General features: G+C 45.4%; 1 protein-coding gene across 1 annotated transcript in view; it reads right to left on the minus strand.

Moving 5' to 3' along the window:
- Positions 1–25,880, minus strand: part of MORC3 (MORC family CW-type zinc finger 3) — a 2,525,474-nt gene that overhangs the window by 2,298,579 nt on the left and 201,015 nt on the right. Inside the window, exon 2 of the mRNA XM_044071548.1 lies at positions 1,713–1,927. Within this exon, the coding sequence (XP_043927483.1) occupies positions 1,713–1,927 (215 nt within the window). The remainder of the gene's footprint in view (positions 1–1,712; positions 1,928–25,880) is intronic.

Below are 25,880 nucleotides of genomic sequence, written 5' to 3' on the forward strand. Positions count from 1 at the left end.
TAAAAAGGAAGGGAACTATTGTTTTTCTTTTAGTTCGACTCTGGATTATTTTGTGCTGGTTTTTCTTGCGTAGTGTAATTTGCTGGTAAACCGGGCACTATATCACCGAGCAACCGGTTTTGGTGTTTATGACTAAATATATACACACACACACACACACTACAGGTTTTGGATAAATATTTTAATGAGTGATTAGATCATGGATAATGGAAGGGATGAGTCAGTGAATGAGTCAGTCAGTAGATATTTTTCAGCAAGGCTTCTGTTCAGGTAGATTATGCATTACAAACCAACTTAACTTTTGCCAAAATGTACAGGAGCCAGTGGACCATTGGATTCTGTACATCATGGTGATACTATCTTAATTCTATCAAAGTTGGAAAAAAATATTTTGTAGTTAGGTTAACAGCAGATAGGTAGGACCATTCATGGTCATGGCTGAGGGTACCCTACCTTAACATATTAACAGCTGGGGATACCTCAGCGCTCAGGTCCTTAATTTTAGCATCTTTACAGATTACTTCATAATCCATGGAAATGTCTTAAGCAAGTTTGCTGATCGTACTAAAATTGGTGTAATTGTAAATTCAGTAAAAGGTCAAGAAATCCTGCAAGGGTACGTGGATATAATTTTGTGCCAAAACAGGCTAAGAAATTTAATGGAAGTAAGATCAAGTTATTGCACTTTGGTTACTTTAATCTTTGTTTTCCAAATGCCTTAAATGTTATTTTACAGAGTAATGATAAAGTTAGGATTTGGGAATATTAGTGAATAACAACTTAATTATAACCTGAGATGAATTATTCAGAAGTGTTCTGCAGTTATCTGAGATATTCTGCATAGGTTTTCAAGCTGGGATGAGAATGTATTAGTCCTAATATTGAACACTGTAGGGCTGCTTGCATTTACAACCATTCTCAGACAACATGGTTGGATAAGTACAGAAAAACTTTACTAAAAAGATAAGCACAGTTCATAAATTCAGGGATTGATTTGTGAGATTGTCCTTGTATTCTACAGTGCATTGGCTGATGCTGGTATGTTGGTCAGTTAGGTTTTGGAAAGGTATCTTTATATGCTGCCACGAGGAACAGCTCACTTTTGATGAAAACTTCCTTCTACGATACTAACTTGGAAAAACAATACTTTCAGTTTAGAGCTGGCAAAATATGGAATGTTTATAGACTGGGATAAAAAAGGCTTACAGTCTGAATAGATTTAAGTCCGGCACAGAATTGGAATTGCGAGGTGGTTTTACTGACGGGTGTCAAGCTCAAAAGGTCACTGTTGTGGCCTCGAACTTGATCTAACTGAGCAACAAACTAATGGAATAACTTAAATTTAACAAAAGGTTACATTCCAGGTATTTTAATAAAACATATTTCATCTAGGCAGCACTGAACTAAACTGCCAAACAACAACATGCAGGTTTAGGACAGGATACAAGCCCCCCCCCCCCCCACACACACACACACACACACACACACACACACACACAAGCTACAAAGCCCTGCAAGAGGTTTACGTGGACTTTTTGTACTAACAATTATTTTGTATAAAAGCAATACTACTAGTTTACTAAAAGTTATAGATCAACTTAAACACGAATCGAGTTCAACATATACAAAGCAAAAAAATGCTACAAAACAATGGAAAAAGTGAAAAACAATGCAAGCAGGCTAAAAGCTGCACTTTTTTTTGTAAAGGATATGTTGGTATGTGTATGTAACAATAGGCACAACAACATGCTCAGCACTAATGGCTTCCAAGTATGACTGAGACAGTAAGCCCACATTCATGGTCTCTCCGTTTTTAGTGAAAACAATTGAATCTTTTCCAAGGCGCATGGAACCAGACTTGAACCCATTGCCATACAGCCCAACTGGAACATGGCCATTCACTGTAACTTTATCACTGAAGCCAAAGCTGTAAAAAAAAAAAAAATAGAGCACAGATAATGGGTAAATACAGTATCTACAAATGTGTGATTCTACATACCTCAGTGTTAAATATTTAAAAACATGAACAGCACAACAAACTACAGAGCAGGCATAAAAAGTACAACTATGCAAAGTACTCACCCTACCAATACTTGACCAATCATACATTTCTCCCCTAAACCTTGCAGGACTGCTCCACTACGGTCATTTAATACTCAAGTTGCTGGGAGGGTACAGGAACCAGTTATTTGCAGGCTAGGCAAGGGCCCTACAGCCTACTCATTCCTGACCAGGACCCCCGATTGATTCTCCACTCCACGAGTATGTCCAGCGGTAGAGAGTTTATCAGGGGGGCTACAGTCCGACTAGAATATCATCCTTTTGGCAAACAGAGATGCTTTCTGCCCCCAGGCTGGGCAATGCAGTAGCAGATGCTAGCTCCTACAAGCACCTGAGCTGCTATTTGAAAGTACATTAGTGTAAGATCTTCTATAAAGTACAGTTTTGTACCTACCATAAATGTAGATGTCCGAACAGGATAGCATCTGCAGTCCTTACAAATGGGTTGTCCTGTCATCAGGCAGCCCTTCGGTCGGCCGGATTCCAAAGTCTGGGTCTGGCCTCGGCTGGTGTCGCACTTCACCCGACGTCATAGCTGCAGTTCTTCGGGTATAAAGGCATCAGCAGACGCCATTTTCCTCAGTGTTTCTTGCCCCAGATGCCAGTTGCCCTCTTGGATAGCTAAATTTTTGGAGAAATGCCAATGTTTCCAAATAGTAGAAGGCAAACACAAAAAATAATCATGTATGTACATATATACAAACAAATACACCATAAGAGATCCCCCAGCTAGCTATTAGGTGGGCAAATACCTAGGAGTACCACAGAGGGGAAGGAGGGTGGGTAATCCTGACTGCAGATGCTATCCTGTTCGGACATCTACATTTATGGTAGGTACAAAACTGTACTATGTCCTTCAAGGATGCATCTGCAGTCCTTACAAATGGGTAGAATACCATAGCCAAACTAGGGTAGGAGGAAGAAGAAATTATGGTGTAGTTAGAATCCCTTGCAAAACAGCAGTGGCAAACCCTGCTCGGGATCTAGAGTATAAAGGTAAGTTATAATGCTTGGCAAATGTATGCACGGAGGTCCAAGTAGCAGCCTCTATAATGTCCTTGGTAGCCACTCCTCGTAAGAAAGCTGTGGTAGTGGCTGTAGCCCTTGTAGAATGAGGCCTTATGTTCTGTGGAATTTGCTTTCCATGGTAGGAGTAACAGAATCTAATGCAATTTCCTATCCACTTGGAGATTGTCTGTTTGGAAATTGCTTTTCCTTCCCTTCCTGTTGCATATGCTACCAGAAGCTGGTCAGATTTTCTATTGCCCTTGGTTCTGTCCAGGTAGTAGCGTAACTGTCTATGTACATCCAAGGTATGCAGCAGTCTTTCCCCTGTTCTGTGGATTGGGAAAGAAGGTAGGTAGGTGGATTGCCTGGTTTAAAGACACTCTGGATACCACCTTAGGCATAAATGTAGGATTAGTTCTCATGGACACTATCTTGATGGAAGATTAGGAAGGGTTGTACTGCCATTAAAGCCTGTAGTTCGAAACCCTTCTTGCTGAGGTAATTGCCAGCAGGAAAGCAGTTTTCCAGGATAGGTGTTGAAGATCTGCTGTTGCTGCTGGTTCGAAAAGGGGAGTGTCAATTTTTCTAGTACAAAGTTCAAGTCCCATGCTGGTAATGGTGGTTTCCTAGGAGGTTTTACATTCTTAATTCCTCTCAGAAACTGCCTGAGTAGAGGATCTTGAAAAGACAGGTGGGTCAAGCTGTATTCTGCAGAAATAGCTGATGCATGTATTTTGATGGAGGAATAGGACAGGCCTGTATGGAAAAGCTCTGCCAAATACTCCAGGATGTTGGCAATGTCTACCTTTGTCACATCTTTGCCCTGTCGGTACTCCAAATGAGAAACCTTTTTCATTTTCCTGCATAGTTCCTTCTTGTTGAGGGTCTGCGGGCCTCAAGGATAATGTCTTTAACCCTTTGGGATAAATCTGGGTTAGTTGCTCTTATGTAATGTTCCAGGCAGTCAGTTGCAGAGTTTTCAGGTTTGGATGCAGGATGTTGTAGTTGCTCTGAGTTAACATCAAGGGAATCAGGGGTAGTGTCCACATTCTCCCCAGAGACATGCTCCTTAGTAATGGGTACCAATGTTGTCTTGGCCAGTCTGGAGCTATCAGAATTATCCTTGGACATTCCTCTTTGATTTTCAATAGCAACTTGTGCATCAAAGGAAGAGGTGGGAATGCATATGCTGTCAGGCCTTTACAACTGAAGGATAAAGAGTCCACCTTCCAAGCAAGTGGGTGGTATGTCCTTGTGCAGAATTTCTTGAGCTGGTGATTGAGTGGGGATGCGAATAGGTCTATTTGTGGCAGTCCCCATTTCTTTGTGATGGCCTTGAAGATGTCCGGGTGTAGCATCCATTCGTGAGCATCCGAGGTAGTTCTGCTTAATATGTCTGCTAGGATGTTTTCTTTTCCCGGTACAAAAATTGCTTGCAACTGAATGTTGTAACTCAGAGCCATATTCCATAGGTCCAGGGCCATTCGGCATAGAGGGTATGAATGAGTGCCTCCCTGTTTGTTGATGTACCACATGACTGTGGTGTTGTCTGTCCTTATCAACTGGCCTTCTTGGAGGAATGGTCTGAAATTCTGGATTGCTAGTTGTACTGCCAGCATTTCTTTTTGATTTATGTGCAGGTGCAGCTGCTCTGGAGTCCATAAGCCTTGTATGCACTTGTCCAGCATGTGGGCCCCCAACCGAGGTCTGAGGCGTCCGTTGTGATGGTTTGGCTTGGTTGAATGCTGTGGAAGGGCAAACCTGGGTTTGACTGGCATGCCTGAGCCCATCATAGGAACTCTTGTTTCAGGCATGGAATTAGTGGTATTTCGGTTTCTAAGCTGTGCCTGTGTTGAGACCATAAATTCTTTAGGTACCACTGTAGCTTTCTCATATGCAGTCTGGCATGGGGGACCAGGATTATGCAGGATGCCATGAAGCCCAAGGCCTGCAGTACTTTCCTTGCTGTTAGTTTGTTCTGCTTTGTTAATGCAAAAAAGTAGAGAGGAAGTTGTTCTTGTTTTTCTGCAGTTAGGAATGCCATCTGTTTTACTGTGTCCAATTCTGCACCTAAGAAGGTTATTGTTTGGAATGGTATCAGTTTTGACTTTTTTATATTGACTGTGTATCCCAGGGCCTGTAGTAAGCAAATGACTCTTTGCAAGTCTTCTGTTAGCTTGTTTTGGTTGTCCGCTTGTATCAGGCAGTCGTCCAGGTATGGATAAATTTGGATTCCCTGAAGCCTGCAGTGAGCGATTACTGATGCCAGGCATTTCGTGAACACTCTGGGCGCAGTAGATAAGCCAAAGGGCAATGCTGAGAATTGATAATGCTCTGATCCTGCAAGAAATCTGAGGTATCTTCTGCAATGTGGTCGTATGGGGACGTGCAGGTATGCCTCCTTGAGATCTAGAGTTACCAGCCAATACTCCTTGCCCAGCATGGGAAGAAGTTGCTGTAGGGTCAGCATTTTGAATTTTGGAACGATGATGAATGTGTTTAAAGCGGACAGGTCGAGAATAGGCCTCCAATTTTTTCTTTTCTTGGTACCAGGAAGAGTCTGGAGTAAAATCCTTGCCTTGTTCCATAGGTGGTACTCTTTCCACAGCTCTCATCCTTGCTAATTGAGCTATTTGTTTTAGAGCTTCTGTCTTTTGATTTGGTGGTAGGTTTGGCATTCCTCTTTTTCGGGTAAAGTGTGGAAATGAAACCTGTAGCCTTGGTCTATAGTTTGCAAAATCCACTTGTCTCTTGTGATATAGTGCCAGTTTCTTGAAAATAGTGCTAACTTTCCGCCTAAGGGTGCTGCTATTTGTTCCCTGGTAGGCGGTGTCAAAGCCAAGTCACTGTGATTGTCCTGTTGCAGTGGTAGTGGTTGTGTCTGTGCCTCGTTGGTTGTTACCTTGCCACTGGCGTCCCCTGTAGGCACCTCCTCTGGATTGATTTCTGCCTCTTGAACGCCTATTCCTGCCTCTCTGAGTTTTAGAGGAGTCTGGAAAGGACCAATTTTTGGAAGGCCAGTTCCTGCTAAACCTTGGAGGCTGAACCTGTAAGAAATCTTTTACTGTTTGTACAGATTTTGCCTTCTCTTCCATTTTCTTCAGTACCTGTTGGGCAGAACCAAATAAACTGACCTTATCCATAGGAGCATCTAATAGCTTTGCTTTAACATGATCCGGCAAGACCTGCTCTTTCAACCATGCATGCCTTCTTATAACTGTGCCAGTCATGGCTGATCTAAATGAAGCCTCCAGTGCATCATAGCCACATTTTAAGGAATGGTTACTAACCTGCTGAATGTTATTTACCATTTCTAGAACATATTTCTTATCTAAAGAATCATCCGAGGACAGTTTCTTCGTTAACTGATCAAGCATAAACTCTTGGTATTGGATCATATGAAACTGACAGTTCAATGTTCTAGCTGAGAGAGTAGCAGAGGTGTATACTTTTTTACCCCATCTCTCTAAGGACCTGGATTCCCTTTCAGAAGGGAGGGTTTTTAGCTGAGGTCGAAGCTACTGCCTTAGGCCCCTGGGAGATGGTCTCAGGATCTGCGAAAGGAGCCTTGTATAAATGGTGATGAGTGTCCGGGACCCTGTAGAACCTATCGGGCTTAGCAGGGGCTGGAGGTAAAGTATCAGGAGCAGTGCAAGCATCATTAAATGCATCATTCACAACAGGAAGAACTGGAGGTATAGCTAAAGGCCTATGTTGCGGTAAGTGTAAAAAGGTCCTAAGCCTTTTCCTTGAATCTGAGAAATCTTGCCCCTGCCATTGGAATTGCTCTCTCATGGCACGTAAAGTTTCCCCAAAAGAAAATTCCTCTGGTGGAGAAGCAGAAGGAATTGATTCTTCAGCATCGGAGTCTTCATAAGTAGAAAAAGGAGCCTCTGGATGGTCTGTATTGTCTGTATCATCAGAAGAGTCATCTGAGGACACTGGCTCAGGGGGCTCTGCTCTAGGTCTCTTTTCTGGAGGTTGAGAGGCCCTGTCTGGGTGAGATTGGAATCCCCTTATTAAAGAAATGAGATCCTCTGCCAGAGTAAGCATTTGGGAACTGGAACTGGGCCTGTGAGAGGGGGGCTTAACAGGCACAGACTTAGAAGTTTTGGCTGCTTTAGCCCTGGCAAAGGCCTTTATAGACATGGCTGCAGGAGGCCTAGCAGCACCACGTGCTGGGGTAGAAACATCCAAAGGGATGGTGTCCGATAAGTCTTGTGAAACCACAGTGGTAGGTAAAACTTCAGAGGCCGATTCAACTAGGGTAGAGGGGGCCTCGGTAGTAGTCATGGATTCGGCTGAAGATTGAACCGTTTGCTCGGTTTCGGCCGAAACCGAGACACTCGCGGTTTGCTTAACCGTGGTTTCGGCCGAAACCGTGGACCGCAAATGTCGGTCCTTTTCTTTGCGTTTCTTAACAATTTGAGTAGTCTGAGGATCCGACGGCATTATGTACGCAAAATCTGAGCCGAAAAAACTTTTCAGCAAACTCCGACCGACGTCTAAGCGTTCATCGGTTGAAAGAAGCACAGGCTAAACAAGCTGCTACGTCGTGGTCTGGGCCTAAACAAGGTAAGCAGTAAAAGTGGAAATCTTTATGAGGTATTTGTTTCCCACAAGTTAAACAGTTATTCACTTTTTCTGACATCGGCTGAGGCAAGAAAGAGTCCCCAACGGGGTACTTAGCTTTTTAGAAGTCTTCAAAGTAGTATTCGGTAGTAGTAATCTCTGGATCTGACCGACCGGCACTTGCGAACAGCTTCTGCTTCGGGCGCCACGCGGCAAGAAAGACTGGGGAAAATGGCGTCGGCTGATGCCTTTATACCTGAAGAACTGCAGCTATGACGTCGGGTGAAGTGCGACACCAGCCGAAGCCAGACCCAGACTTTGGAATCCGGCCGACCGAAGGGCTGCCTGACGACAGGACAACCCATTTGTAAGGACTGCAGATGCATCCTTGAAGGACATCAGCAGATGATCTTTTCACTGCTGTAGTATTCATCACATGTGGGAACGTCTGCAAAGGACAGTCCAACATCCAGCTGGTATACAAAAGTATTTACATCCTCCCAATGTCGCACATCAGGCATATTTTCTACATTCAGGCATAGAACATAAAGGTAATGTACGCAAGCTCTACATTTAGAAAGAACAGTGTAAAATCTTACCATAACCATAGATGTCCTTCTCTTCCATGTTGCAGTATTCTCAGTGTGGGATTTCCTGCCTTCGGGTGACTTATATATCGGCTCCTACACAAAAGCTTCAGCTTGGCTGTTGCAGCTGCGTGGATCACCACAAGTCGGGCCATAAACCAGGGACCTTAAGTGTGACGTCTGCACGCACAATACTCAGAACTTGAAACAAAGCCAGCCAAGTAGATGGCACAAGAGGATAGGCAGTCAAAGGTAACATGTAAAAGGTGCTGGGTCTCATCCATAATGGAGAGAGGCATCTGTGAGGAGGAATGGTGGGTGGGAAGGAATAATGCAACATGGAAGAGAAGGACATCTATGGTATGGTATGATTTTACACAACTACTCTATGCCCTTCCAATCCTATGTTGCTGTATTCTTGGTGTGGGAAGAGTACCACAGCTTAGTTTGATGAAAGGGTGGCAGACGCAGAAGTTGATCCCACAAAGCCTTGTAGGATTGCCCTGGCAAATCCTGTACGTGTTTTGGAGATTTGGTCTAATTTGTAATGTTTGGTGAAAGCGTGGATAGTGGACCATGTAGCTGCTTCCATAATGGAAGCTGTGTCCATGCTTTTTTGGAAGGCCTTGGAAGTGGCCACTGCTCTTGTGGAGTGTGTCTTAATCCCAAATGGAGGGGGGTTTCTGTGGTGTGAGTAGCAGAAATGATTGCCCCTTCTAATCCAGGATGCAATGGTCTGTTTGGTGACTGCCTTGCCCAATGCCCTGGGGGGAAAGATACAAAGAGTTGCTTGGATTTCCTAATGTCTTTAGTCTTGTCCAGTTAAAATCTCAGTTGCCTGTGGACAACTAGGGAAAAAAGTATCCTCTCTCCTTGGTTATTGGGAAAGGGGAAAAATTGGGTAGGTGAATGGATTCATTTAGAAATAAGTCATTGACTACTTTGGGCATAAAGGAGGGGTTAGTTCTCAGTGTGACCCTGTCTCTATGAAAAATGGTGTAAGGTGAGCATGCCATTAAGGCTTGTAGCTCGGAAACCCTTCTGGCAGAGATAATAGCCACTAACAGTACTGTTTTCCCAAGTACAAAATTGTAGAGAGGCTGTACTAGCCAGTTTGAAGGGGAGCTGGGTGAGTATTTCCAGGATGAAGTTCAGGTCCCATGGAGGGGGGACAGGCTTCTTAGGTGGTTTGATGTGCAAGACTCCTTTAAGAAAAGTTTCACATATAGCCTGGCTAACAAGGGAGGGTCCAGAAGTAAGCTGGCTGATAATGCGGAGAGGTGCACTTTTACTAAAGAATAGGAATGTCCACCCTCTATAAGTTGACACATAGATGAGAGGACTAGGGGAGTGTCAGCCTAGCAAGGGTCCCTTTCCTGTCCCAGACACCACTGAGTAAATCTTTCCCATTTAGCAAGATATGATTTTCTAGTAGTGGGTTTCCTGGCCTCCCTCAGGACTTATAGCTCATCCTCTGAGTAGTGGTGTCTGCATGTGGTTAGTAATTTATCACCCACAGAGTCAGGGATAGCATTTGCAAGTGTGGGTGAAGGAGAGTTCCTTTGTCTTGTGTCAAAAGGTCCACGTTGTGGGGTAACTTGCAGTGACTGCCCTTGGCTAAATTGTGTAGAAGGGGGAACCAGTGCTGCCTTGGCCAGTAGGGAGTCACTAGCAAGATTTTTGGTTTGTCCTTCCTGATTTTCAGGATGACTTTCTGAATCAAAGGGAAGTTGGGGAAGACGTAAAGGAACTTCCCCTCCCAGTTGAAACTGAAAACGTCTACCCTCCAGGCTTGGGGGGAGTAAGTCTTTGTGCAGGTGGTCTGCAGCTGCCTGTTCTGGGGGGAGGCAAAGAGGTCTATTTGTGGAGTGCCCCATCAGTGGACTATGTATAGGAAGACCGTCCTTGTCCACCATCCATTCGTGTTGTGGAGAAGATGTCCTGCTCAGGAGGTCTGCTTGCTTGTCCTGTGAAGGGATGTAGCTGGCTTGCAGGGATGGGTTGTGCTGGGATGCTAGGTCCAAATTTTGTAGGGCCAGCCTGCACAACTGGAATGACTTGGTATCTCCCTGTTTGTTGATGTACCACATTACAGTGGTATTTGACCGTCACTATCAGAACAGGACCTGGTAGCAGTAGGGGTATGAAGGTCTGTAGAGCTAAAAGAACTGCTGTCATCTCCCTTACACTGATGTGTTTAGCTTTCATGGAAGGTTGTCACTGAGCTTGGAGTCTGCAAGACTGCAAGGTGGCTCCCCAACCAGAGTCTGAGGCATCTGTATGCAATATTTGTGTGGGTTGAGGGGGCTGCAGTGGAAGCCCCAGGTTTAGTTTGTACTTGTTGGATCCACCAAAATATTTTTTTCTTTGAACAGGGAAGAAGGGGGATAACTTGTTCCGAGTGACTAGTGTTGTGACCAGATATTTTTGAGGTAGCAATGCAGTTTTTGCATATGCATTCTGGCCAATGGTTGCTGACATCAATCCCAGGAGTTGAAGGAATTGCCTTGCAGTGACTGTCTGGGACAGAAAGACTTCCTGGAAGTGGGAAATTAGAGACAGAACCTTGCCCTGTGGGAGAAACATTTTCATTTGCTTTGTATTGATTCTGCAACCTAGGAATATCTTGTCCTTGTCTGGGTTCAGGGAGGACTTTTTGAGGTTTGGGGTGAACCCTAAACTTTGTAGCAGGGGTATAGTGAAGATGTCTTAAGAGGGAATCTTCTGTCTGTGCAAGGATAAGGATGTCGTCCAGATATGGGTAAATCTGGATTTCTTGGGTCCTGCAAAAGGCAATGGCTGGAGCTAGGCACTTTGTAAACACTCTTGGGGCAGTGGATAAGCTAAAGGGCAAGGCCATAAATTGGACGTGGGGGGATGGGCCAGAGAAATGCAGGAAACATCTTTGTGAGGCCGTGATGGGAATGTGCAGGTAAGCATCTTTTAAGTCCAAGGTGACCATGAAAGCATTTGAGGGTATGAGGGGCAAGAGTGGGAAGTGACAGCATTTTGAAGGATGGTACCTACAGGTAAAGGTTTAGGAAGGAGAGATACAAAATGGGTCTCCAGGGACAATCCTTTCGAGGGGCCAGGGAACAGATGGGAATAGAATCCTTTTCCTTCTTGTCTTGTGGGAACAGGCTCTATTGTGCCTTGTTGTTGCAGATCTGACAGAATTTGTGGTAAAAGATGGCACTGTTTTTTGGGGGGGGGGACGGAATGCCCTTCCAGGGGTGAATTTATTTCCAGGATATAAAGTATCCTTTTTGAATAATAGTGAATACCCATTGGTCTGTGGTACTTTTCTGTCAGAAGGGGAGACCGTGGTACTAAGGCGAGCTGAGAGGGGCAGATGAGCAAGGCAGTCACGCATTATTAGGACCTCAACTGTCCTGAAAGGGTCGTTTAGGCTGAGGAGGTGGGCCAGTGGGCCCGGATGAGGAATTTCTTTCTAGTTCCTCTTCTGGGCCTGGAGGAGGAGGAGGCAGCAGAATGTGGGTTATGCCTAACAAAGGAAGTCTTAGCCAGGTAGTTCCTGTACAATTTGGGTATAGGGGATACCAGGAGATGTTTGATATCCTATAATTGTTTGGTTTTTTCTTGCAAATTCTTAAATAGGTCTGCAGATTGCTTTCCAAAGAGGAAGTTGTGAGCCAAGATTTTGGACTAAGTCCTCTGGCAGATTCTGTGCTCTAAGCCAGGAATATCTCCAAAGGACAGATGCTGATGCTGCAGAGTGAGCAGAAACTTCTGCAGTATCGTAGCTGCATCTTATAAAATGTCTAGCCACGTGTAGTGCTAAGGACAATTTGGAGGAGTTATCCGTTTTAATGGGACTGTCAGGAACTGAAGCCAGCATAGAGGTAGCTTGGGATACCAAGTCCAGGGCATACCTGGTCATGTGTGATAGTTAATGGCTCTGAAGGCCAAAGTGGAGGAAGTGTACACCTTCTTGCCTATCCTATCCATGGATTTGCTATCTTTATCCATGGACAATAGGGAGGCAGAAGGTAACAACCTAGACTGTTTATCAAGGGCAGTGGCAATCACTGCTGGGTCTGCTAAGGGTGGCTTTATAAGGAATTTCTGTTCCTCTGGCACCTTTGTAGGTGTGGTCTGGGCGCTTTAGGTGCAGGAGGCTGTGAGTCAGGAGTTCTAGAGGCTGCAGTAAAGGCATCCAAGTATGCAGGAAGAACAGGGGGTACAGTTGAAGGAGAGGGGGACTCCACCTGCAGCAGTCCAAAGTATCTTTTTTGCGTTTCTGTCATTTGGGAAGTATTCCATTTGAAATAGTCTTTCATTATGGTGATGGTTTCACCAAATGCAATGTCTTCAGGTGGAGAATCACCTTCCACAGAATCTTAATCAGGAGAGTAATATTCCTTGGGAGAAGCAATCTGGGATGCATAAGACATGGATTCATCCGAGAGAGTAGGTAGATTCATGTTCTTCTTTCTCAAGGAGGGGAGCCATGGGAATAGAAGAAGCAGAGGTATGCCTAGGGCTTAACAGAGGCAACGTAGTTGTGGGTGAGGCAGAAGGCCTAAGGGCCATAAATGCCTGCATAAGAGAAGAGGTGAAGGCCTCACAGTCTGGGGGGGGGGGATGGGGGCTTCAGAAGCAAGCAAAATGTTTTGTTTTCTGCTTGTTTATGATTGGAGTCTGTCTAGAGCTGGGTTTGGCTGCGGCTGTATCCGAGGTCTGGATCCCGGACAAAGGAACAACCAAATCTGGTTCCCCCTGGACATCGACAGGCGTCAGTGCCGGAGAAAGCTCAATGGACGTGCCGGACACTGGTTGTGCAGCTGCCTCCATGAGGGTGGTCAATGGAGCAGACTGATCCACTGAGCGCTCAACTCCTACACTGGTAGTTGGCGGGGTGTCCGGGTGCGAAGCGGCAGGTAGGCATCTTGGCTTTCTTTCGCAGAGGTTCTTGGGCGGCCTCAGAAGCGGGATCCATCCTGAGAGCCAGCCGTTTGAGGCGCTGGTTTTCTAAGTAAAGGTTTAAAGTTGCCAGACGGCTATGTAAAGTCTTGGGCACAAAAGATTTACAAATGGGGCAGGCGTTATTGATAGTGTTCCCGGCCTAAGCAGAAAACGCATTTGTCATGGGTGTCCTTATGGGGAATTTGGCACCCGCACTGGCACTTCCCCTTTTTCCCTGACATCAGCTGAAAGCTACAACAACCAAGCCTAAGCAATGTGAATGATCGGTAAAAAATTAGAAATGTAAAAAACCTAACTGGTTGCTTACCTATAATCGAGCCGACCTCTGGAGTGTGATCGTATGATGCAAAGTCGTCTGCAGCTGAAAAGTTCTAAGGATTGTGCGTGTAGACATCACACTTAAGGTCCCTGGTTTATGGCCCGTGTGACATCCCACGCAGCTGCAACAGCCAAGCTGAAGCTTTTGTATAAGAACAGACGTACAAGACACCTGAAGGAAGGCAATCCCACACCAAGAATACTGCAACATGGGAACAGAAGGACATCTTCTGTGCCACTAGTCCAATGAACACTGGTCTGAACACCTTTTCCCTGAACTGGTTTCTCCACACCCTTCAACAAAAGTGCCCTGTTGGAGGTTTTCTTTTTTCTCTGTGTACTGACAGCTGGTGTTATCTGGGAAGGGAAAAGGTCCACATGAGAGGTAGATTCCCAATAAAGATGGTCATGAAAAGTGTTTGCTCTGCTCAGGTGCTACTTACGACCATACCCAGTACACCATGCGTCAAGCCTTTGTTCCAAAAACTCTTTACAGCTGTCTATCTTTTGTCCATCTACCATGAGAAAGTACAGTTGTGTACACTTACCATAAATGTAGATATTTGGGCATATTCACTGTTGCAGTCCTGACTTGTGGAATTTCCTGCTGCTGAAGCCCTTGGTCGGCACAACAACCAGAGTAAAAAAATCACCCTCCTCCAAAGGCTGGTGGACATTCTATCCTAATGTCAGTATGTTTGGGAATAAAGGGAGCCAACTGACACCATGACATTAGCTTTTTTTTTTGTCTGTAGAGGGTAGAAGCCCCCAGCGTGAACCCTAAGCAACGGTCAAAGTTAAAAAAAAAGGCCCTGCAGAGAAAACACCCAGGGGGTCCTCTGGTAAGTGAAGACAGAAGCAGACAACTACTGTAGGCAAACGGGGAAAGAGGGAAGGAAAGAAGACTGCAACAGTGAATATACTCCAACATCTACATTCATGGTAGGTGTACACAACTGTACTAGGTTCTTCGTGTTTCACTGTTGCAGTCTTGACTTGCGGGGTGACCCCCCAAAACTGAGATGAGGGTAGAAGGAAGATTATAGAGAAGAAAGGATGCCGTGCAAAATATAAGAGGCAAATCCTGCTCTAGACTTGGAAAAGACTGACAAATGGTAGTGTTTGGTAAAGGGATGAACATATGACCAGGTAGCAGCTTCCAAAATGACTGATTAGGTACTCCTTTTCAGGAAGGAGCAAAGATAGCAGTGGCCTTAGAGTGAGTTCGGACAGCTTCGTTTTTTTACCATGATGGCTGTAACAAAAGGAAATACAGTGAGATCCACATGGGGATAGTATGTTTAGAAACCATGTTCTTTGCCACTGGCTTGAAGGAAAACCAAAGAGCTGGTCTGATTTTCTGAAAGATTTAGTTCTGTCAAGACAGTAGAGTTGTGTACACTTACCATAAATGTAGATGTTCGAGTTTATTCATTGTTGCAGTCATCACATTTGGGTTATCTTCCTGCAGGTGGCCCTCAGTCGGTCTGAATACCAGAGTCTTGGGATTTATGCGCCGGATGCTGTCGCTTCTTCCATGACGTCAGGTTGTTAGGGGATTTAAAACATGTAGCAGACGCCATTACATCAGTTTTTTCTCCTCAGATGTCAGGAGCCCCCAAAATTGGAAGCAATTACATGGTATAGGAAGCAATTACATGGTATGCAACACCCTCAGCAAAAAGCAAATACCAATGATGTAATATATGTCGAACAAAAAAGATAGACAGAAGTAAAGAAAAGTCAGGGGGCTGGAGGGAGGGTAACCAGGACTGCAACACTGAATACACTCCAACATCTACATTTATGATAAGTGTATACAACTGTACTATGTTCTTCAAGTTTCACTGTTGCAGTCATCACATTTGGGTTGATTCCTAAAGCTGTGGATGGGTGGAGGTAGTCCAGAAGCATTAGGGCTGGCAATCAGGCCCTGTAAGACTGCTGTAGCAAATCCAGCCCTGGATTTAGAAAAGATAGGCAAGTGGTAATGCTTGGTGAAAGTGTGTACAAAGCTTCAGGTTGCAGCTTCCAGGATGTCCCTTGGTAGAGTCTCCCCTGAGAAAAGCTGTAGAGGTTGATGTAGCTCTAGTGGAATGTGTTCTGATCCCCTGTGGGGTAGGTTTCCCATGGGGTTTGTAGCAGAAATGGATCCAGTGTGCTAGCCATTTGGAAATGGTTTGCTTTGAAATGGCCTTGCCCTCTCTGCCCCTGCAGCAAAGCTGACTAGCAGCTGGTCAGTTTTTCTGAAAGGCTTAGTCCTGTCCAGATAGAATCTAAGCTACCTGTGCACATCCAGGGAGTGCAGGATCCTGTCCCCTTTATTTTGAGGAGTAAGGAAAAAAGTTGGCAAATGAATGGATTGGTTTAAAGCCACACTAGATACCACCTGGGGCATAAATGAGGGGTTGGATCTGAGGGAAACCCTGTCTGCATGGAAGATAACGAAGGGTTCCACGGCCTAAGGGCCTGCAAATCAGACACTCTTCTTGCTGAAGTGATGGCTAGAAGTAAAGTTGTTTTCTATGAGAGGAATTTTAACTCTGCTGTAGCAACAGGTTCAAAGGACGAAGTGTGAGCTTTTCCAATACAAAGTTATGGACCCAGGTTGGAGTGGGAGCTCTCCTGGAGGGTCAAATTTTTTGCTCCTCTCAGGAACTGTTTGAGCAGAGGATCAGAGAAGAGGGGTGGCTCAGTGTTATAATGAGCTGAGATGGCAGAGGTATGAATATTAATTGAAGAGAAGGATAGGCCTTGGTGGAGCATTTCTGTTAAATCTAGTATATGAGGTAAGCTGGGCACAGTTGTGTCCATTCCCTGAGACTGGCTCCAGGAACAGTATTTTTTGCACTTTTCCGAATAGTATTTTCTAGTATTAGGCCTCCTTGCCTCCAGAATGACATCCAGCACCTGCTTACTGAGGAATTACTGGTGATGAGTTCAGGAGATGAGCCAGGCTGCTAGGTTCAGGGTCTGGAGCGGAGGGTGCAAAATCTGGCCTTCCTGCTGGGACAGCAGGGAAGGGGTCTGAGGCAGGTGCCATGGTGACACTACTGTCAGACTATGCAAAAGAGGGTACACCACTGCTGACGTGGCCGGTCTGGTGCAATCAAACCTGGCTTGTCCTGTTTGATCTTTAGTAGAACCTTCGGGAGGAGGGGCAGAGTGGGAAAAGCATAGATTAAGAGGCTTTCCCGGGTAAAGGACAGAGCATCTACTTTCCAAGCTTAGCAGTGGGAAGTTCTGGTGCAATATCTGCTCAACTGATAGTTCTGATGGGAAGCAAAGAGGTCCACCTCTGGTGCCCCTCACCTGTCCCTCAAAAGCTTGAATATTTTGGGGTTCCAGTTTTCCACTCGTGTGGGTCCATGAGATTTCTGCTTAAGTCTGCCAGTGAATTTAGTTGGCCTGGCAGGAATTGAGCTTGCAGGTGCACATGGTTGCTCAAGGCTGTGTTCCACACAGCCATGGCTAATCTGCAGAGTGGGTAGGAATGGGCTCCCCCCTTCTTGTTTATGTATCACATAACTGTGGTGTTGTCCGTCTTTACCAATAGTTGTCCTGGAAGACTAAGGCCTTTGAAGGCTGTCAGAGCATTCTGTACAGCTAACCTTTCTTTTTGATCGATAAGCAGGTGCATTTGCTTTGGGCTCCATTTGCCTTGAATGCATTGTCCTGCCATGAGAGCCCCTCATGCATAGTCTGATGCTTCTGTTAGGGTTTGGGTGGCAGGGGGTTGAGTGAAAGGGAGTCCTTTGTTGTCCTAGCAGGCATATGCCCACCAAATGAACTCTGTCCTTAAGTTAGGAATCATTGTTTCCAGGTCCTGAGAATGTTAACACCAGAGACTTTTTACATAACATTGAAGTTTCCTCATATGCAGTCTTGCATACGGAATAAGTAGAATGCAAGAGGCCATGAATCCTAGGGCTTGCAGTATTTTTCTTGCAGACAGCTGGGTTCTGGTGGCCAGTAGATTGAAGAAGTTTGTCAAATCAATTTGTTTTTCTGGAGTGAGGAATGCCATCTGGGAAGTTGTGTTCAAGCTTGCTCCCAAGAATACAAATCTGTTGGCAGAGTACTAGATGTGATTTCTTTTTATTGATGGTGTACCCCAGTGAAGTTATAAGTTTCTTTACAAATGTCAGGTGCGGTAGTAGCAATTCATGACTTTCCGCCTGAAATCAGGCAATTGTCCAAGTATGGGTAAATTTGAATTGTTCTCAACCTGCAATATGCAATAGCTGGAGCTAGGCATTTTGTGAATACCCTGGGCGCAGTGGACAAGCCAAAGGGAAGTGCAGAGAACTGATAGTGCACAGAGCCTGCTCTAAAACGTAGGTATTTTTTGCAAGATTCCCTTATAGGGATGTGCAGATAAGCTTCTTTTAAGTCTAGGGCTGCTAGACAGGAGTCCCTGGCTAGTATAGGAAGCAGCTGTAGGAGAGTAAACATTTTGAATTTTGGAACTACCAGAAAGGTGTTGAGGATAGACAGATCCAGGCGAGGACACCAAGAGTTTTCTTTTCTGGGTACCAGAAAAGTACAGTTTTGTACCTACCATAGATGTAGATGTTCGAGTGTATACACTGCTGCAGTCGTTACACTTGGGTTATTCTGCCGTCAGGCGGTTCTCTAGTTGGCCGGAGTTCCAAAGTCTTGGTCCGGCATCGGTTGCTGTTGCCTCCTCCCTGACGGGGGTGCGACAGGGGTATACAAGATGCAGCAGATGCCATATTCTTCAGTTTTTCTTGCCCCAGATGTTAGGTGCTCCCAAATAGGTAGGCAATTCAAATTGCTAAGAAAACATACATAAGAAAAGCAAACAACAACTTTCAGCTACCAGCAAATACTCCCCATAGGTAGTAAAGGGCAGAAGACATAGGTACGTACCAACTAGTAAGAGGGGAAGGAGGGAGGGTAACCTGGACTGCAGCAGTGTATACACTCCAACATCTTCATTTATGGTAGGTACAAAACTGTACTATGTTCATCGCGTTACACTGCTGCAGTCATTACACTTGGGTAGAATCCCAAAGCTGAGGTAGGGTGGCTGGTTCTATAAGGCATTAGGGGTGGCTATAAGGCCCTGCAGCACTGCAGGGGCGAAGCCAGCTCTGGATTTAGAGTATAGAGGCAGAAGGTAATGCTTGGTGAAGGTATGTACAGAACTCCAAGTTGCTGCATCCAAAATATCCTTGGTAGGTACTCCTCTGAGGTAGGCAGTTGAAGTGGCTGTTGCCCTAGTGGAGTGAGATCTAATGCTGCTAGGTACAGGTTTCCCATGGTGTGTACAGCAGAAACGTATACAATGTCCTAGCCATTTTGAAATAGCCTGTTTTGAAATGGCTTTCCCTGTGCTCCTGCAGCACATGCTACCAGTAATTGCTCAGATTTCCTGAAAGCTTTGGTTTTGTCCAAGTAGAAGCGTAACTGCCTGTGAATGTCGAAGCAATGCAGTAGTCTCTCCCCTTCATTCTGTGGTTTTGGATAAAAAGTTGGCAAATTAATAGTTTGATTTAGAGCCACACTGGATACCACCTTTGGCATAAACGTAGTGTTAGTTCTTAAAGACACCCTGCCCTGATGGAAAATGAGGAAAGGTTCCACTGCCATTAGTGCCTGCAATCCTGAAACTCTTTGTGCTGATGTTATTGCCAGGAGCAGAGCAGTTTTCCAAGAGATATATTTTAATTCTGCTGTGTTAGCTGGCTCAAAAGGAGGTAAAGTTAATTTTTCCAAAACAAAGTTGAGGTCCCAATTTGGAGAAGGTGCTCTAAGGGGCGGTCTTATGTTTTTAGCCCCTCTGAGGTACTGTCTTAGCAAAGCATTAAGAGAGAATTGGTGGATCCATGTTGTAATTAGCAGAGATGGCAGAGGCGTGGATCTTGATGGATGAGAAGGAGAGGCCTTTGTCCAGCATCTCAGTTAAATATTGCAGCATCTGAGGAATGTTTGGGACATGAGGGTCAAGGCTGTGAGCTTGGTTCCAGGCACAGAAACTGTTCCATTTATCCAAATAGGCTTTCCTGGTACTAGGCCTTCTGGCTTCCAGAATGACATCCATAACAGCTTTGGAGAGCGGCATTGCTTGCTTAAGGAATCTTCCATGCAGCTAGGTTTAAGGTGTTTAGCTGGCTGTGTAGTATCTGATTGTTGTGTCGAGTCAGCAGATGTGGGATTTGAGGCAAAATCCAGGGTGGTCCTTTGTGCTAAGTTCTTTAAGACTGGGTAACACTGCTGGTGTGGCCAGTCTGGTGCAATCAGGATCATCTTTGGCTCTTCTTGCCTGGCTTCTATGAGTACCTTTGGCAGGATAGGCAGTGGTGGGAAAGCATATATTTCTAGGTTTTTCCAGCTAAATGAAAGGGCATCCACTTTCCATGCTTGTGGATGGTAACTCCCTGTGCAGAATTTTTGTAGCTGGCAGTTCATTGGGGATACAAAAGTACAGTTTTGTACCTACCATAAATGTAGATGTCCGATAGATATGCAACTGCAGTCATAACATATGGGTTGTCCTGCCTCAGGCAGCCCTCGGTTGGCCGGATTCCAAAGTCTGGGTCCGACGTCGGCTGATGTCGCATTTCTCTCCGACGTCAGAGTGGCTGGAGTATATAAGCATCAGCCGACGCCATCTTCTTCAGTGTTTCTTGCCCCAGATGCCAGGTGCCCTCCAATGAAGGTTGTAATCAAATTGGAAGACAAAAATAGGTTTCCAGACAATAAATAAGCAATAAACAGATACACCATAACAGATATCCCCAGCTAAGGATAATAGGGGTAGGAGTGGACCCAAGGCATAGAGGGGAAGGAGGGAGGGAAAACCCGACTGCAGTTGCATATCTATCGGACATCTACATTTATGGTAGGTACAAAACTGTACTATGTCCTTCAAGAATGCAACTGCAGTCATAACATATGGGTTGAATACCATAGCTTAGCTGGGGAAGGTGGTATGCTCTAAGAAAAGGATGGTGTAGCTATCAATCCCTGCAGGACTGCCGAAGCAAAGCCTGCTCTGGATCTGGAATATAAAGGGAGGTTGCAGTGTTTGGAGAATGTATGCACGGAGCTCCATGTAGCAGCTTCTAGAATGTCTTTTGTAGGCACCCCTCTTAAGAATGCTGTAGAGGTGGCTGTAGCTCTGGTGGAGTGTGGTCTGACATTGGCTGGTACACTCTTTCCATGGAAGGAATAACAGAATCTGATGCAATGCCCAATCCATTTTGAAATAGTCTGTTTGGAAATTGCTTTTCCTTGTACTGCAGGGGCGTAAGCTACAAAAAGCTGATCAGACTTCCTACTGGTCTTGATTCTGTCCAGGTAGTATCGAAGTTGTCTGTGAATGTCCAAGGTATGTAACAGTCTTTCCCCTTTGTTCTCAGGATTGGGAAAGAAAGTAGGCAGGTGAATTGCTTGATTTAAAGAAACCCTAGATACCACTTTTGGCAGAAAGGTAGGGTTGGTTCGTAAGGAGACCCTGTCTCTGTGAAAGGTTATGAACGGTGGTATTGCCATTAGGGCCTGTAATTCCGAAACTCTTCTTGCTGAGGTAATTGCCAACAGGAAAGCTGTCTTCCATGAGAGAAATTGTAAGTCCACAGAAGCTGCTGGCTCAAAGGGGGGTAGAGTCAGTTTTTCTAGGACAAAGTTAAGGTCCCAAGCTGGTACTGGAGCCTTTCTTGGTGGCTTTATATTCTTGATTCCCCTAAGGAATTGCCTTAACAAAGGATGTGAAAACACAGGTGGATCAGTGTTGTATCTAGCTGAAATAGCTGAAGCATGTATTTTTATGGAAGAATATGAAAGTCCATTCTGTAGCATATCTGCCAAGTATTCCAGAATGAGTGGGATGTTCAGTAATGATGCATCATGACCCTTGCTGGTATTCCAAATGCTGAATCTCTTACATTTTGCTGAGTAAACCTTTCTGGTGGATAGTCTTCGGGCTTCTTAGTATCCGCTGAACTTCCTTAGAGAGAGACAGATTGAGGTTATTCATGGGATCTCCCAAGCTGTTAGCTGCAGCGTCTGAATGTTGGGATGTACTGTCTTGAAGTTGTGTTGAGTCAAAAGTTGGGGCCATTGGGGAAGGGCCCACTTTTTGTTGTGACATATGCTCCGTAGTAGTGGGTACCAGTGTTGTCTTGGCCAGTCTGGAGCTATTAGGATCCCCTTGGGCTTCTCTGCTTTGATCTTTAGTAATACTGTGGTCATCAGTGGCAGAGGTGGGAATGCATAGATTTTTAGGAAGTTCCAGTTGAATGAGAGAGCATCTATTTTCCATGCTTGTGGGTGATATGTCCTTGAACAGAACTTTTGTAGATGATGATTGAGGTGGGAGGCAAATAGGTCTACTTCTGGCCTGCCCCATGTCGAGGTGAGTCGTATGAAGATTTCTGGATGTAACCTCCACTCGTGGGGGTCCAGGAAATTCCTGCTTAGGTTGTCCGCCAGCACATTGTCTTTGCCTGGAACAAACTGGGATTGCAACTGTATGTTTAGGCTCAGTGATTTTTCCCAAAGATTCATTGTCAGTCTGCAAAGGGGGTAAGAATGGGTGCCCCCCTGCTTGTTTATGTACCACATCACAGTGGTGTTGTCTGTCCGTATTAGCAGGTGGCCTTGCTGAAGTTGTTGTCGAAAGGCCTCGATGGCATGCATTACTGCCAGCATTTCTTTTTGGTTGATATGCAGATGTGTTTCCTTTGGAGACCACTGTCCTTGAATACATCTGCCCTCCATGTGCGCCCCCCATCCTAGGTCTGAGGCGTCTGTGGTCATGGTCTGTGTTATCTGAGGTTTTTTGAATGACATACCTGTTTGCCTGGCTTACCGAGGCCCACCATAGAAATTCCTTTTGTAGGCATGGAATGAGCGGTATGGTTGTCTCTAGGTTGTTGCTGTGTTGAGACCATAAGCTTTTTAGGTACCATTGAAGCTTTCTCATGTGTAGTCTTGCTAATGGAACCGGTAGAATGCAGGATGTCATGTAACCCAGGGCGTGTAGGAATCTCCTTGCAGTCATCTGGGTGAGCTTTGCCAAACCTTTGAAATAATGAGTTAACTTCTTTTGCTTGTCTTCTGTCAGGTAAGCCATTTGAGAGGCTGTGTCTAGTTTGGCTCCTAAGAAGGTTATTTGCTGGGATGGCTGAAGTCTTGACTTTTGGAAGTTGACTGGGTATCCCAGAGCCTGTAGCAATTGTATGACATAATTCAAGTTTTTTGTCAAAATCAGTTTGTCGTCCGCTTGTATGAGCCAGTCGTCCAGGTACGGGTAAATTTGGATCCCCTGGAGCCTGCAATGAGCAATTACTGAAGCCAGGCATTTCGTGAATACTCTGGGCGCAGTAGATAAGCCAAATGGCAATGCTGAGAATTGATAATGCTCTGGCCCTGCAAGAAATCTGAGGTATCTTCTGCAGCTGTGTCTGATAGGGACATGCAGGTATGCCTCCTTGAGGTCCAGAGTAATCAGCCAAGACCCCATGCCCAGCATGGGAAGGAGTTGCTGCAGAGTCAGCATTTTGAACTTTGGTACTATGAGAAAAGTGTTTAATGCGGACAAATCCAGTATTGGTCTCCATTGAGTTTCTTTTCTTGGAACAAGAACAGTCTTGAATAAAACCCCTGGCCTTGTTCTTGTTGTGGAACTTTTTCTATTGCTTTGATCTGAGCAAGCAGAGAAATTTGCTTGATAGCCTCTGCCCTCTGGTTTTGTGGTAGGTTTGGCATGCCTTGTTTTCTTGGCAAGGTATGAAAGTGGAACCTGTAACATTGGTCTATAATGTCCAAAATCCATTTGTCCTTTGTCAATCTGTGCCAATTGTCTGAAAACAGAGATAATTTTCCGCCCAAAGGAGCTTCTGTTTGCTCCTTGGTCAGCGGAAGTAGAGGAAAGTCATTGGGATTGTCCCTGTGGGGCAGGAGAAACCCCTGTGTCACTTCTTTGGTTTGCTGGTTGCCATTGTCGTCCCCTGTAGGAACCTCTGTATTGTCCTCTTCCTCGGCCACGCCTGTTTTTGCCCCTTTGAAATCTTTCCGGATTAGGAAAGGACCAGTTTTTTGAAGGCCAATTCCTGCTGAATCTGGGTGGCTGAACCTGGAGGAAATCTTTGACTGTCTGAACTGACTTGGCTTTTTCCTCAATGGACTTTAAAACATCTTTAGCATTAGCACCAAAAAGCTTGTTCTTTTCCAAGGGTGCATCAAGAAGTTTTGCCTTAACATGATCTGGTAGAGATTGTTCTTTTAACCATGCATGTCTACGAATGACCGCTCCTGTCATAGCTGCCCTACATGAAGCTTCCAATGCATCATATCCACACTGAAGAAAGTGATTGCTAACTTGCTGAGAATTATGTACAGCCTCCTGTAAAGACTTCCTATCTAAAGGTTCAGGAGAGACCAAAGTTTTCTGTAAATCATCTAACAGGTAATCCTGATATTGAAACATATGAAAGAGACAATTGAGAGCTCTCATAGATAAAGTAGTGGAAGTGTAAATCTTCTTCCCCCATCTCTCTAATGACCTAGCTTCCCTGTTGGAAGGCAAAGGATTTTTGGAGGTGGTAGCTGAAACCCCTTTCGGTCCCTGAGAAATTGTTTCTAAATCAACAGCATGGGCCCTAAAGAAATGAGAATGTGTTTCTGGGACCCTATAGTATCTGTCAGGCTTGGCAGGAGCAGCAGGGAGAGTATCAAGGGTAACACTGGAGTCAGAGTATAGATCATCCAAAACATCAAGCACAGGAGGTATAGCCAAGGGCCTGTGTTGGGGCTTTTTAAGGAAGGTTCGAAGGCGCTTTCTGGAATCAGAATGTTCCTGGCCTTGTCACTTAAAATGTTCCCTCATGGAATGCAGAACTTCCCCAAAAGAAATATCCTCAGGAGGGGAGGCCGAGGGGATGGAGTCCTCTGCATCTGAGTCCTCATAGGTCTGGAAGGGCTCTTCCTGGCTATCGGAGTGAACAGAGTCCTCAGAATCTTCATCTGAAGGGAGAGGGTCAGAGGGTTAAACCCTGGGCCTCTTATCAGGAGGAGGCTGGGATCCTCTCTCAGGATGGGCCTAGGAACCTCTGATCATGGAAATTAAGTCTGCGGCCATAGTCATGATTTGTGCTTCAGGAGTAGGCGGAGGTAAGGCTTTAGCAGTAAGGTGTTTGGTCTTACTGGCTGCCTTAGCACGTGTGTAGGCCTTGATAGACATGGACATGGGAGGCCTAGCAGCTCCACGTGCAGGAGTGACCTTATCCACAGCAATGGTCTCGGGCATTTCCTTGGTTTCAGTATCCGGAGGAAAATCAATAACTGGCGTTGGTGTGGTCTCCAGTATCGGAGGTATCGGTAACGCGGTGTCTTCGGTTCGGAGCGGTGAAATAACCGCCTCAGAGGGAACTGGGGCACTCGCGGTAGGTTTTGGCGTGGTGTCAGAGGAAGACGCGGGCCGAGGATGTCGGTCCCGGTCTTTTCATTTCTTAGGAGTCTGCGATGTCGGTAGTTCCGACGGCATCGTATAATCGTATTTTTCGCCGAAAAAGTCTTCAGCGAACTCCGCCCGGCACCTGAGTGCGCTTATTGAAGCGAGCACAGGCCGAGACGTCGTGGTCTGGGCCAAGACAAGGAAGGCAGTAAGAGTGGAAATCCTTATGAGGTATTTGTTTACCACAAGACAAACAATTATTTACTTTTTGAGTAATTTCTGACATCGGCTGAGGCAAGAAAAGGTCCCCAACAGGGTACTTAGCTTTTCTGATGACTTCGGATTCGAAAAATACAGGAGCTGACCGACCGGCACTTGCGAACTGCTTCTGCTTTGGGCACCGCGCGGCAAAAAAGACTGGAGAAGATGGCGTCGGCTGATGCTTATATACTCCAGCCGCTCTGACGTCGGAGAGAAATGAGACTTCAGCCGACGTCGGACCCAGACTTTGGTATCCGGCCGACCGAGGGCTGCCTGAGGCAGGACAACCCATATGTTATGACTGCAGTTGCATTCTTGAAGGACATCAGATCTATGTCCGGGCTCCACCATTTCTGTGTTATCATTCTAAATATTTGTGGATTCAATTCCCATTCATGGGGATCCATGATGTTTCTACTTAAATCGTCTGCCAGTGTGTTTTTCCTCCTGGCAGGAATTGTGCTTGCAGATGAACTTGATAGTTTAGAGCCGTGTTCCACAAGGTCATGGCTTGTTTGCAGAGGGGGTAGGAGTGAGTGCCCCCTTGCTTATGTACCACATAACTGTAGTGTTGTCTGTCTTTAGTAGTAGTTGTCCTGGATGCAGCAGGTCCTTGAAAGCTATAAGGGCATTTTGTACAGCTAGCATCTCTTTTTGATTGATGTGAAGATGCCTTTGTTCTGCGGGCCACTTGCCCTGAA

This window comes from Protopterus annectens, chromosome 5.part0, assembly GCF_019279795.1.
Source record: "Protopterus annectens isolate FY-2018-M chromosome 5.part0, PAN1.0, whole genome shotgun sequence".
Classification (NCBI taxonomy): domain Eukaryota; kingdom Metazoa; phylum Chordata; order Ceratodontiformes; family Protopteridae; genus Protopterus; species Protopterus annectens.